Source organism: Anser brachyrhynchus (genome assembly GCF_964034855.1).
Source record: "Anser brachyrhynchus genome assembly, chromosome: 23".
Taxonomy (NCBI): domain Eukaryota; kingdom Metazoa; phylum Chordata; class Aves; order Anseriformes; family Anatidae; genus Anser; species Anser brachyrhynchus.
The window spans coordinates 3,142,957-3,154,372 of record NC_137716.1 but is presented as its reverse complement, the minus strand read 5'-3'; the positions used below and the strand labels follow the sequence as shown (position 1 = coordinate 3,154,372).

Sequence of the window (11,416 nt, the reverse complement as noted above, 5' to 3'; positions counted from 1 at the left end):
GGGCGGCGCTGGGGTGTAAGGGGGGGTTTGGACCTGGTCTGTGGGCCCTGACTTAAAATCAACAGATACAGTTTATTTAAACAAACGACGGTAAAAATTACACAGTTTCAGCCAGTTCCTTCCAAAATCTCGCCCCCACCTAGCAGCTGCCCGGGGGGGGGGGGCTCAGCCTCCCTGCCGCAGGGCCGGGGGATGCTCTGCCTTCCCGCGACGCGGCCGCGATCCTGCCCTGGGTGCTGCGGGCTCCCAGCACCAGCGCGGGGCTGGGGGGCCACATTCTGGCACCCCGAGGTGCCACGGGGCTGGTGCAGACCCCGCTCCGGACCCCAGCACTTCCCGGAGGCAGGGGGGACGGCTCGCTCACACCTCCCCAGGCCAGGGGACGGGTGCTCAGGACCCCCCCCCCCAAACATATTTACAGCACGAGGAGGGGAAACGGCCCCCAGCACGCACCCAGCGAAGGCACTCGGGGGTATTCACAGTGGCTGGGGTCGATGCCCAGGGGTCGCTTTGGATGTTGGTTTGGTTTTTTTTACAAAAAGGTACAAAACGCATAGGTGGGAGTCTGCGCGGCGGCGGGGCCGGCGGTGCCCCCCCTGGCACGCATCCTGCCGCGGCGCGGGTTAACCCCGCACCTTGTCGTAGTCGCTCACCATGCGCTTGATGTGGAAGAGCTTGTTGCGCAGCGCCTTGGTCTCCATCTTCTTGGTCTGGTAGTCGGGGCTCTGCAAGGCGGCGCGAGGGCAGGCGTCAGCGCCCGTGGGCCGGGGCTGCTCGGCCATGGCACCGCGGGGCTGGTGGGGGGGGGGAGCTGGAGCTGGTGGGGGGCAGCGCCGAGCCTGGCCCCGCTCACGGGTTGGGGATGGAGAAGCACGAGCAGGCCCCCAGGGAGCACCGCCTGCCGTGATATCCCCCGGCCGGGGGGGCTGCACATCCCTGCAGCGCATTTTTTTTTTTGCCCTCCCCCAGGCGCAGCGCACCCGAGCAACCCAATTTCAACCGGGATGTGGGAACTGAGAGCGACCGGGCTCCGCGCACTCACCCGCTTCAAGTCCTTCAGCTGGTTGTATTCCTCTGCCACGTCCTACAAAGGAAACGGGTACGGGGGGGGGGTTACGAGCAGCCCCGAGGGGGGGTGTCCTGCAGGGACAAGTGCTCCCCACTGCCCCGCAGCACCGGCTGGTATCCCCAAAGCTACGCAGCATCCCCGGTGCCTTGCAGCATCCCCAAAGTTATGCAGCATCCCAAAAGCTATGCATCGTCCCCAAAAGCTATGCATCGTCCCTGGTGCCCTGCAGCATCCCAAAAGTTATGCAGCATCCCCGGTACCCTGCAGCATCCCAAAAGTTATGCATCGTCCCTGGTGCCCTGTAGCATCCCCGGTACCCTGCAGCATCCCCAAAACCTCCAGGACATCCCCAAAGCCGCAAGGTGTCCCCCCTGGCCCCGAGCCCATACTTGGTACTGGGGGCTGTCCTCGGAGATGCTGTCGAGCTCCTTGCTGAGCTGGTTGAGGCGGTCGTTGACGCCGTCCATCTCGGCGCAGAGCTGCTTGTAGCGCTTGAGGTCGGTGTCGAACTCCTGTTTGTACTTCTGGCGCGCGCCGTCCGACGTGATGGGGGGGTAGAGGCTGCGGGACAGGGGCAGGGTCAGGCCCCGCGGGGGGCAGCTGCGGGCTGGGGACCCCCACGAGGCTCCCCCCTCACCTGGCCCACTGGTCCTGGTCCCGCTCGTCGCTGGACTCCACGGCCGTGGTGTAGTCGGTCTCGTACTGCGACTCGTCCAGCTCGGGGTTGCGCCGCCGCCTGCGGCCGCGCCGTGCGGGCGCTTTGCTGGGCTGCTCCTTCACCTTCTCCTCCACGGGGCTGGTGCTGGTCGCGCGGTCCGGCTGGTCACTGCGGGGACACGGGGACATCAGCACGGTGCAGACGGATGCCCCCAGCACCCCCCGCCCAGCCGGCAGCGCCCTCCACTCACCCCCGGCTGCTGTAGGTCCCGGAGGGGTAGTAGGCGGTGTTGGGGGGCATGTAGCTGTAGGAGGGCGCGCTGTAGGGCGGCGCGTTGACGGGGCTGGTCGGCTTCTCCGAGTAGGCGAGCGTGGCCGTCTCGTCCTGCACGCTGGCCCCGTCCGCCACGTTCTTCACCTGCGAGCAGCGAGAGGGGCTCAGCGGGGGGACGGTGGCACCGGGGACGCTGTCACCGTCCCGCGTGGCCGGAGAAACCCCGGTGCGACCGCTGCGACCCTGCCTGGGGTGCTGATAGGGAGGGGGACCGGCAGAGCTGCTGCACGATGTCCTGCTAGGGGGGGAAGGCAAGGGCTGCGGGAGCCCCCCCAGGCAGGAGAAGCAGCATTTTGGGAGGAGGACGTGCCCGTGGACCCCGCAGCAGGTGACATTGCCCCGCACGGAGCCGCCGTGTGCGCTCCAGCACAGGCGCACACGTGCCCGGGGGCACCCAGCATCCCTCCTGCACCCCCAGGTGACGGCCCCCCGGCTTTGCTGGGTCCCGCATCGCCCCCCCAGGTGCTCGCTGCCCACGCAGGGGACGTTTGCACCGGCCGCACGGGGCTCCTGGAGGAGGACGTGGGCCTGGCTGGGCAGATGTCCCATCCCGTCCCCCGCCTTCCTTCCTGCCCTTTGTGGGTTGTTTGTGCCGGGACGGAAGCCGGTCCCTGCCGGGGGCCGAGATGGTGGCCCTGGGGACGTCAGCTGAGAACTCCGGCCGGCAAAGCAGCTTCCTCTGCTGCTTTTCCCCCACTAACGAAGACGCCGTTAAGCGAGGGCCCCAGGTGAGACCGCCACCGGCGTGGGGACAGACACGTCCCCGTGCCACGCCAGGACGGAGCCGGAGGCTCACGCCCACTCGAAGGTCACCTCTCTATCTCAGTCTCAGCCGTAAACTGGGAATGAGATGTCCCGGGGATGGTTTCACACCCTGACACACCGATACTTCCCGGCCGCAGCGTCCCCAAAAAGCTGGCAGGTGCCACCAAGGGGCACTGGCGGAGCTGGGGACACCGCAGGCGAGGAGCACCGGGGGTGCGGGGGCTGTCCCCCAGCCGGGCCGGCCCTGCTGCGGGCCAGGAAATGCTTAGCAAGGGAGGGACTTTTAACAAAAATAAATAAACCAGAACAAAGGTGTTTTTGCAAAAAGAAAAACAAATATTAGATGTACACACACGGAGGGGTGCGTGCGCACACAAGGAGCTGGGCTGAGGGTTCGAAACCGAGCGCTTTGCTGGACTCTGGGACGGCAGGGAATGTTTAAGATCAACGTGAGCTACTTGTTGTCCCCATGGGGTCCTGGTGGGGGAGAGCCCTGTTCCCTGGCACCCCAATAACCTGGGCACCCCAATGCAGCTTGTCTGGGCTGTCCTGGTCTGGTGGGGACGGGGACTGGGATGGGAATGGGGTCAGCCTCAGCCAGGGCACAGCAGCACCCAAGAGCAGTGCTGAAGGACGCAGGCACGTTTCCCAGCCCTGGATCAAAGCCCTGGAGCAGGCAGAGCACCCCAGGGCCCCTCCCCGCCCTCCCTGGGAGCAGCCCCCAGCACCCAGGGGACACCGGGGTGTCACGGTGCGCACGGAGCCAGGCTGGTGGGACAGAGCCAGGCCACAGCTGGGTGGCACGGCCCAGAGCCACGTCCCCGGAGCCGAGTTAATCATTGACGAGACCGAAACCGAATCGTGCCGGCGGCCAGCGCTGGCAGGAGCTGGGCGAACAAAGGGGAGAGGGCGCGAAGCCTCGGCGGCGCGCTGCTGGCGCCCGGCCCATCTGATCCGACCCTGTTTGTCTTTCAGGGAGGTCGAGCTCGCCCAGCCCTGCTCCGTTCCCAAAGCATCGCGGCGCAGGGGCACGGTACCGGGTGGAAAAAGCCAAAAAAAAAAAAAAAAAAAAAAAAAAGGGGTGCCAGGGAGGGACCTCGTGGTCCCGTGCGCTGCCTGGCGCTATCGGTGATAACGGCGCACCCCGGGAGCTCCCGGCTGCGGGGCTGGGGGTGTGCGAACACCGCGGTGAGGTGCTGGCAGAATGAGGCTCCTGGCACGAGGCTGGGCTGGGGACGGGCACGGTGCAGCCACGGTGGCACAGCCGAGTGCAGGGAGCAGCCCCCCGGGACTCACCCACTCCTCCACGTTGGGGCCCTCCTGCAGCACCGGCGCCTTGTCCCAGTAGATGTTGGCCTTGCCGTACTTCCAGATCTTGCTCCGCGTCTTGTGGGCGAAGAAGCAGATGAGGCAGAGCAGGAGGACGATGAGGAAGCCGCAGACGATGGCCACAGCCTGGAGGAGAGGGAGGGAGGAGGGTGAGGAGGGGGGCAGGCTCTGGGAAGCCCCCTTCCAGGCAGAGCGGGGGGTCTGGTTACCCAACCCCTCCATGAGGCCGAATGGGAAGCGCTCCCCCCCTCCCAAACACCCCCGGTTTTGGATGGGCGGTGGGACAGACTCTGCCCGGAGCTCACCGGGCTTTGGAGAGCTTTTGGCCCAGCCCCAGCAGTGGAAGAGGATTTGGTTTTCTCGTGGGGACAGGACAAGTGCAGGTCCCAGGGAGGTGACCCTCCCCCCCCCCCAGCACCTGGGGCCCCGAGCCAGCTCCTGCACCCGAGAACAGGGACCCTGCCCGTGGGGGTGCCGTAGCACCGGCGTTCCCACGAGCCAGATCTCCGCAGCTGCACAGAAATCGGGGCCGAGCAGGGACGGATCAGGGCCACGCTGAGCCCTCGAGCCCGCGGCTCCCCCCCGCTCAGCCTGCGCTCAGGGCGCAGGAATGCGGCACGGCCAGCCCAGCCGGCCGGGAACCGGCAGCACCAGTTCCACCCCAGTGCCGCGCAGGAGCCCCCGCTGGCCCCAGCCGAAACCGGGGCCGCTGAGCCCTGGTTCGCAGGATCCCGCTGCCTCCTGCCCCACTGACCCCAGCGCAGCCCGGCGCGCAGCACCACGCGCAGCCCCGATCCCACCCCCCCGCAGGCACGCCAGGCTTGCTGAAATACTTTTACGAGCAAGGAGAGCAAAGTACCAGGTAGCAGAGCTGTGCTGGGGCACAGCACGTCCCCTCCCCGAAACTCCCCTGCTCTGCTGGTTGCGCCGGCACCCTCCCTGCCGCCCAACGGTGCCAGAAACGTTAAGGACGGAGCGGGAAGTCCCAGCTGGCTGGGGACGCCGCGTCTCACAGCCGGCCCAAGGGCAGCACAAGCAGTTACAGACACTCTCCTTCCCGCACTCGGCTGCGATAAGCGGCGCTGACCTTGCTCAGCCTCACGGCCTTGGGCTTTGACCCAAAAAGGGGGAGGTCTGGAGGTGGCGGGGGGACACACTCACCTCCTGGGGGTCCACGGTGCAGTAGTGGTAGATGTACTGGTTGAGGTAAGTGCTGCTGCTGTACACCTGGCTGCACATGGCCAGCAAGGGGCTGTAGTAGTAGCTGCCGGTCATCTGCGCCTGGGGGTTGACGCCCACGACGTAGACGATGGAGGCGATGAGCATGACGAAGGCCAGCACGGCGCACACCACGATGACCACCAGGTAGAAGCGGCGGGAGCGCGAGCTGCTCGACTTGCTGATGCTGGCCACCAGGAGCCCCAGCTGGGCCAGGAAGCAGAGCACGGCCATGCCGATCATGAAGCCGTTGGCCGTCCGCGGGTTGGTGACCCCGCCGTAGTAGCCCCCGTACCCGTAGTTGTAGCCCAGCCCGCTGCCGTAGTAGCTGGAGCCGTAGTAGCCGCCCAGCCCGTTTCCGAAAACCCCCCCCAAGCCGTAGCCGTAGTCCCAGGCGAGGGTGGAGGCCACGCAGGCGAAGATGGCGATGCAGAGCATGATGATCACGGCCTCCAGGATCCTCACCACGCCGGGCGGCGAGGTCCACTTGTAGAAGTGCTGCGGCGCATCCTCGATGTAGTAGGAGCCCGGCGGGGGCGAGCGGGCGCCGTAGTCGTAGCCGTAATCACCCGGCGGGGGCCCGTAGCCCGTGGGGGAGCCGTAACTCATGGGGGGGCCGTCGTAGGACTTCTTGCTGAACATGGTGGCGGTGGGGAGAGCCTGGGGGGAGACGGACGGAGCTGCGGGAGCGAGGCGGGCGCGCGCGGCACCGCCGGGTTTCCACGTCTCCGCGCGCCCGGTGGGGACTTTGGTCTCCCGTCACCGTAAACAAGCGCCCGCCCGTGCCCGACGCCACGCCACGGGAGTCACCTCTGCTCACGGGGAAACTGAGGCGTGGGGTGGAGAAGGGAGGCGAGTGAGTCACGGGGCATCTCCCTGCACACCCAGCCCTGCCCCGCGCTGGGGACCCCGCGCTGCCGGCCCCGGCCCCCACCCGACTGCGGCCGCCTGAATGCATTGGATTGTTTAAAACCCTAATTAAACCAGAAAAGCTCTTACCCAAGGCTAGCGCTAACCCTGAGGGTTTCTCCGTAAGCAGCTCCGGTTGGATTAAAAAAATAATAATAATAATAATAACAACACAGGGCACATTACCAACACCGCAGTGAAAAGCGGTAAATGGGGGCAGATCAAAGGGGGGTGACGCGTTTCCTCGCTGCCACCGCTGGAGAGCTGCCGCATGGAGCCAGGCGCCCCCTGCCCGGGACCCCCGCCCCAACAGGGCCGCCCCAGCCCCACAGTCGCTCCCTGCCTCCGGTTCCTGCCCTCCTCCGTGCGGTTGGCCTCTCCAAAACACCTTCTGGCTTTGCTTTCCCACAAGTTTACTCCGAGCCAAACCACCGCCGGGAGCGTTTTGGAGGGCCGGGGAGAAACGCCAGGATAACGCTGCTGGAAGCGGGGAACCCCTCCGAGGGGGTTGGGGGGCAAAGCAGGGGCTCTGCAAAGCCCAGCGGGCTCCTGGCGCTGCTCCACCACCTCCGGGCTGCACAGAGCCGCCCTTCTCCACCCCACGAAAGCGAAACCCCAAGAGCTCAGCGGGGACCCCCCCGGCGGGCATCGCCGGAGCGGGACGCAGCGTGGGGGGGGGGGGGGGGAACCTGAACCCTGCACGGGAAACCCAAGCCGGGGGCAGGTGGCAGCGGGTCCGGGGTGTCCGTGCCCACCTGGGGGCCAGGGGCTCGGTCCCTTCGCCCCAAACGAGGGTGGTCCCAAGCCCGTGCCCCAGCGCGGCGCTGGGGCAGCACCTCCCGGGGTGCCCGCGGCTTTTTTCTCGGGTATCCTCACGCTGCCCCCAGCTCTGCGCAGCCCCAAAGCCTTGGGCTGGCGTGGGGGGAGACCCAGCAGCAAGGGGAGCTGCAGAGCCCCCCCCCCCCCCCCGGGGACCCCCCAGCTCCCGCGCCCCCCTCCCCGCCACCGGGGCTCAACCCCGGTGTCCGCGTCCCGACGGGGGCAGCGCCGTTCCCGCGCTGTTTTTTTGGGGGATTTTTTATTTATTTTTTTTTAAAGGTGGGGGGCTCAGGGTCCGCCCCCCACCCCTGCACCCCCCCAACCTCCCGCGGAGCCCCGGGAAGCGCCGCCGCCGCCGCCGCCTCCCACCTGCCCGGTGCGGCTCCGGGAACCGGGCGCGCCCGCTCCGGTCCCGACGGAGCCCCCGGGGGTTCCCCGAGCCCCCCCCCCCCCGGCGTGCGGCGGGGACCGAGCCCCCGGGGACCCCCCCCCACCCCGATACCGGTCCCGGAGCCCCTTACCTGGCCGCCCCCCCGCCTCTTTGTTCCCGTAAAATGGCAGCCGGGAGCAGCGGCACCGCCGCCGCCGGGCGCTGCAGGGAACCGGCCCCGGTTTCCGCCTCCGGGGGGGGAGCCCCGGGGGCGGCCCCGCTGCTCCCCGCCCGGCCCCCGCCCGGGGGGAGGTGGCGGCGGGGGCTCGGCGGCTCCGGGGCGTTGGGGGGGGGCTATGGGGGGCTCACACGCGCGGCGGTTCCGCTGGGGGGGGGGGAGGGCTCGGGGTCCCCGGGGGCTGGGGGGGCGCAAAGAGGCCAGGGCCGTGCCCCCCCCCCCCCCCCCATCCGGAGCCGTGGCACTGGGGGGGGTCCTGTTGGGTACCGGGGCTCCTCTCGTTATCCCAGGGGACAGGAGCATCCCTGGGGGGGGGGTGCCAGCTGGTGGAGCCCCCCCGCCTCCGTCATCCGCGGGCACCCCAGGACACGCATTGAAGCCCCCCGAAAAACATCACGGGTTTTATTAAAAGCAGCTCTGCCCCCCTCCCCTCCCGCCCCCCCCCCGCAGCTGCACCCCTCGGGGTGCTCCCGAATCCACGCCGGGTGCGGGGCCACCAAAGGCACCCCAAAACCCGCAGGTTTGCTCCCCGTGCCCAGGTGGGTGCGGTGGGTGGGGGGCAGCGGGTGCCTCCTGCTCGCCCCCGCAGCACCGTCACCCCCCGGTGCTGAGCCCTGCGGGGTCCCCAGGGCTCGGGGTGGGGGGGGAGCTGGCAGAGCCCCGGGGTCCCCGGCTGTCGTCCCCAGAGGTCCTCGTGAGCGGGCTCAGAAGTAGACGGCGCTGCCGCGGGCGCCGCGGTCGTAGTCCTGGATCTGCCTCTTGATGTGCGTCAGCTTCTTCTTCAGGTAGCGGCAGCGCCGCTGCTTCTCCAGGAAGGCCGAATCCTGCCGGCGGGAGACAGCGGCGCTGTGCTCAGCCCGGAGAGACCCCGCCATAGCGCTGGGGTCCCACGGGTGCCCGGGACCCCCCTGCTCCGGGAGGGCAGGGAAGCTCACGCCCTCCCTGGCGTGGCTCCGAGCGCACGAATCCTGACCCCTACTCACCCTCTTCTTCCTCAGGACCTCGCGCCAGATGCGGGCCACCCTGCTCTCATCCTGCGGGGCGAAAAGACGCAGCCCAACGTCCCCAGCCCCGCCGGCACGGCCCGGTGCTGAGCCCTGCCCGCTCGTGACGCCCGTGGGACACCCACCGTCCTGCCGAGCGCGTGCCGGGGCAGGCGGCGCGCGGCGGCCTCCAGCTCCCCCAGCCTCCGCCGTGCCTCCCGCACCTCGCCCAGCAGCTCCCGGTACTCGGCGTGCTGGTCGCTGAACACAGCCCGGTATTCCTCCCGCTGCCGCCCGCTCCGGATCGCCGGGTACTTTCTGCACAGCCACGGGGGGGTTACGAAGTTCGGGGGGGTCCCCGCTGTGGGCTGGAAGCCCAGCTGTGCCCCAGCACGGAGGCACGGGGGGGCTCCGGACCCCCAGGGACCCCATCCCGTGGCCGTCCCCTGCCCTGGGGTCACTTACACCACGTAGTCCGGGACAGTGCACGGCCGCGGCACGAGCCCGGGGGGGATGGAGCAGATCAAGGCCCCCAACCTCTCACCCCCCTCGGTGAAGGCGCTGGTGGCCGTGGCCCTCCCCAGGGGTCTCCCCGGGGGTCCCACCTCATCCTCAAAGGCGATGCGCTTGGCTCGGGCCGGCGGAGGCTTCAAGATACAAAGGGAAAGGGGGGTCGTGAGAAGCCTGCCGCGGGCTGCCCCCCCAGCCTCCCGGTGACAAAGGGACTCACGGGAGCCTCCCGACGCCTCCGGGCCACCTCGTGCCTCCACATCTTGAGGGCCACGAGGCTGCCGGCCAGGTAGAGCAGCGCCGTGAGGAAGAGGAAGACGAGAGCGGCTGCCTGCCCCCCGGCCAGGCGGCAGAAGGCGGCGAGGAGGGGGCCGCCGGCCAGGGGGGAGTAGCAGAGCCCCCCCAGGGTGACGGTGTGGATGTACGCCGCCGCCGCCGCCAGGTACAGCAGGAACATGAGGCCGTTGAGGCCGGACTCGGTGGGAGGCCACCAGGGTGCCTCCAGGAGGACGCCGCGGTAATAAGTGGTGGCCCCCAGCCCCAGCAGCACGGCCGTCAGCAGCCAGGCCAGGCTGGCCACCACCAGCACGAAGGGGGTCAGCGGCCCCCCGTAGCCGCCCCCCAGGGCCCCCCCGAGGAGCAGCTCGCCGCCGTAGCCCCCGTAGTCCCGCTGGAGGTAGGCGCAGACGCAGGCGAAGACCATCCCGCCGCACAGCAGCTCCAGCCCCCCCAGCACCCGCAGCAGCCCCGGCCACGACTTCATGTGGGCGAAGCGGAGCGCGGCCGCATCCTGCCCGGCAGCGCCATCCCCGAGCCCCCTCTCCCCCCCGGGGCAGGCGGGCTCGGCCATCAGCCCCCGGAGGATTTTGGGGGAGGGGGCTCCCCCCTGGACGTGTCTGGCGGTGGTGGCTCCGCTTCACCGGCTGCGGGCTGAGCCCAGCTGGGGGAGAAGCACCGGGGCGGGAGCGAGCCCCCAGCGCAGGGACCCCCGGTCCCGGTGCCAGCCCTGGTGGCGTGCCTCAGTTTCCCCCCGCAGGGCACCGACGCAGCCTGGCTCCCAGCCGCCTCCCCGCACGCTGCTCACCGGGGATTTACGGGAGGTGGGGGGCTGCGGGGGTGCCACCAGGTCCCTGCTGCCACCTGCCCGGCAGGATGCGGCCCCAGGGTGCAGCCGGGCGGCCGCTACCTGCCGCCGATAGGCACGGGCGGTTAAACATTAACGCGTACGCGCTGCCCGGTGGCGCAGCGTGGGGCCCCGCGTGGGCAGGATCAGGCCCCCACCCGCCGGGGGCTCCGGCACCGCCTCCACCCAGCGCCCTGCTGAGGGCCGCATCCTGCCCCGGCACTGGTTCGGGCTTCGCAAAGCGATGGGGAGCCCGGGGAGCCCAGCACCGGGAGGGATGCTCTGAGCCCCCAGTGCAACCCCCCCGCCCCAGCGAGCAGCCTCCACCCGCTGCCACGGCCCCCCCAGTGTGCTGAGCAGGGGGCTGCAAGGACCCCCCCCAGGGCAAGCATCCCACCCCATCCCACCCCACCCTGTCCCCCCCACCGGGTTCTGGCCCCGGTGCCACGAGCAGAGAGCGATGCATCCAGTTCAGCCTCCTTTAATGTGCGCCTCAGCCCCCCCCCCCCCGTGCCGAGGGTCCAGCCGGGGCAGGGGGGGGGGCAGGACTGGATCCGGCCCCCGGGGTGGGGTGGGGGCAGCCCAGGGCCCTGCGGAGCAGCTTCGCCCCTGTCCCAGCTCGCGGGGGGCTGCGTTTTGCCCCCAGGAACCTCACAGCACTCTACAAGGGTCAGCACCGCCCCCCCCCTTTCCCCCCCCCATTTTACAGATGGGGAAACTGAGGCACGGAGCGGCGACGTGACTTCGTGTGGCCGGGCCGGGGACGGAGCCCCCCACCCCTCACCCCCAACCCCTCACCCTGGGGGCTCAGCCCTGCTTTTGCCCTGGGGGGGCTGCCCCCCACCCTGCCTGGCTCCCCACCCCCGGCCCCATCCTTGACCCCCCCCCAACCCACAGCAGGAGGACAGCCCCCCTGGACCCCCCCAAACCTCAGGGCTCCCTTTCTCTTCCCCCCCTCCCTTTTCTCCCCTCCACCCCAGGACCCCCAGGGGCTGTTTGTGTGTCCCCCCCCCCCCTTCCAAAGCCCTCCCCTGGCCTGGGGGAGCGCGGGACCACCTGGGGGGGGGCCGGGGATGTGTGGTGGTGGTGGTG

The 11,416-nt window shown here is 69.6% G+C and overlaps 2 protein-coding genes across 5 annotated transcripts; both read right to left on the bottom strand.

The window, feature by feature from the left end:
- Positions 1-52: 52 nt before the first annotated feature.
- OCLN (occludin) lies at positions 53-7,747 on the bottom strand. Of its 2 annotated transcripts, none has more exons than XM_080566489.1 (8): positions 7,622-7,747; positions 5,316-6,032; positions 4,122-4,280; positions 1,978-2,144; positions 1,707-1,895; positions 1,459-1,630; positions 1,043-1,084; positions 53-725 (listed from the first exon to the last, which is right to left on the bottom strand). In XM_080566489.1, the coding sequence occupies exons 2-8, from the start codon at positions 6,012-6,014 to the stop codon at positions 624-626; spliced, it is 1,530 nt and encodes a 509-aa protein (XP_080422615.1). In that variant the 5' UTR covers positions 6,015-6,032; positions 7,622-7,747; the 3' UTR covers positions 53-623. The 2 variants fall into 2 exon arrangements, with proteins under 2 accessions (XP_080422615.1, XP_080422616.1); XM_080566490.1 differs by having other exon boundaries at positions 5,316-6,199; positions 7,622-7,692.
- Positions 7,748-8,094: 347 nt separating this feature from the next.
- OCEL1 (occludin/ELL domain containing 1) lies at positions 8,095-11,093 on the bottom strand. 3 transcript variants are annotated; one of them, XM_080566492.1, is made up of 6 exons: positions 9,422-11,093; positions 9,157-9,338; positions 8,838-9,009; positions 8,692-8,742; positions 8,409-8,532; positions 8,095-8,357 (listed from the first exon to the last, which is right to left on the bottom strand). In XM_080566492.1, exons 1-5 carry the CDS (start codon positions 10,049-10,051, stop codon positions 8,413-8,415), a joined length of 1,155 nt encoding a protein of 384 aa, XP_080422618.1. In that variant the 5' UTR covers positions 10,052-11,093; the 3' UTR covers positions 8,095-8,357; positions 8,409-8,412. The 3 variants fall into 3 exon arrangements, with proteins under 3 accessions (XP_080422618.1, XP_080422617.1, XP_080422619.1); XM_080566491.1 differs by having other exon boundaries at positions 8,095-8,532; XM_080566493.1 differs by having other exon boundaries at positions 8,095-8,532; positions 8,916-9,009.
- Between the last annotated feature and the right edge of the window lie 323 nt (positions 11,094-11,416).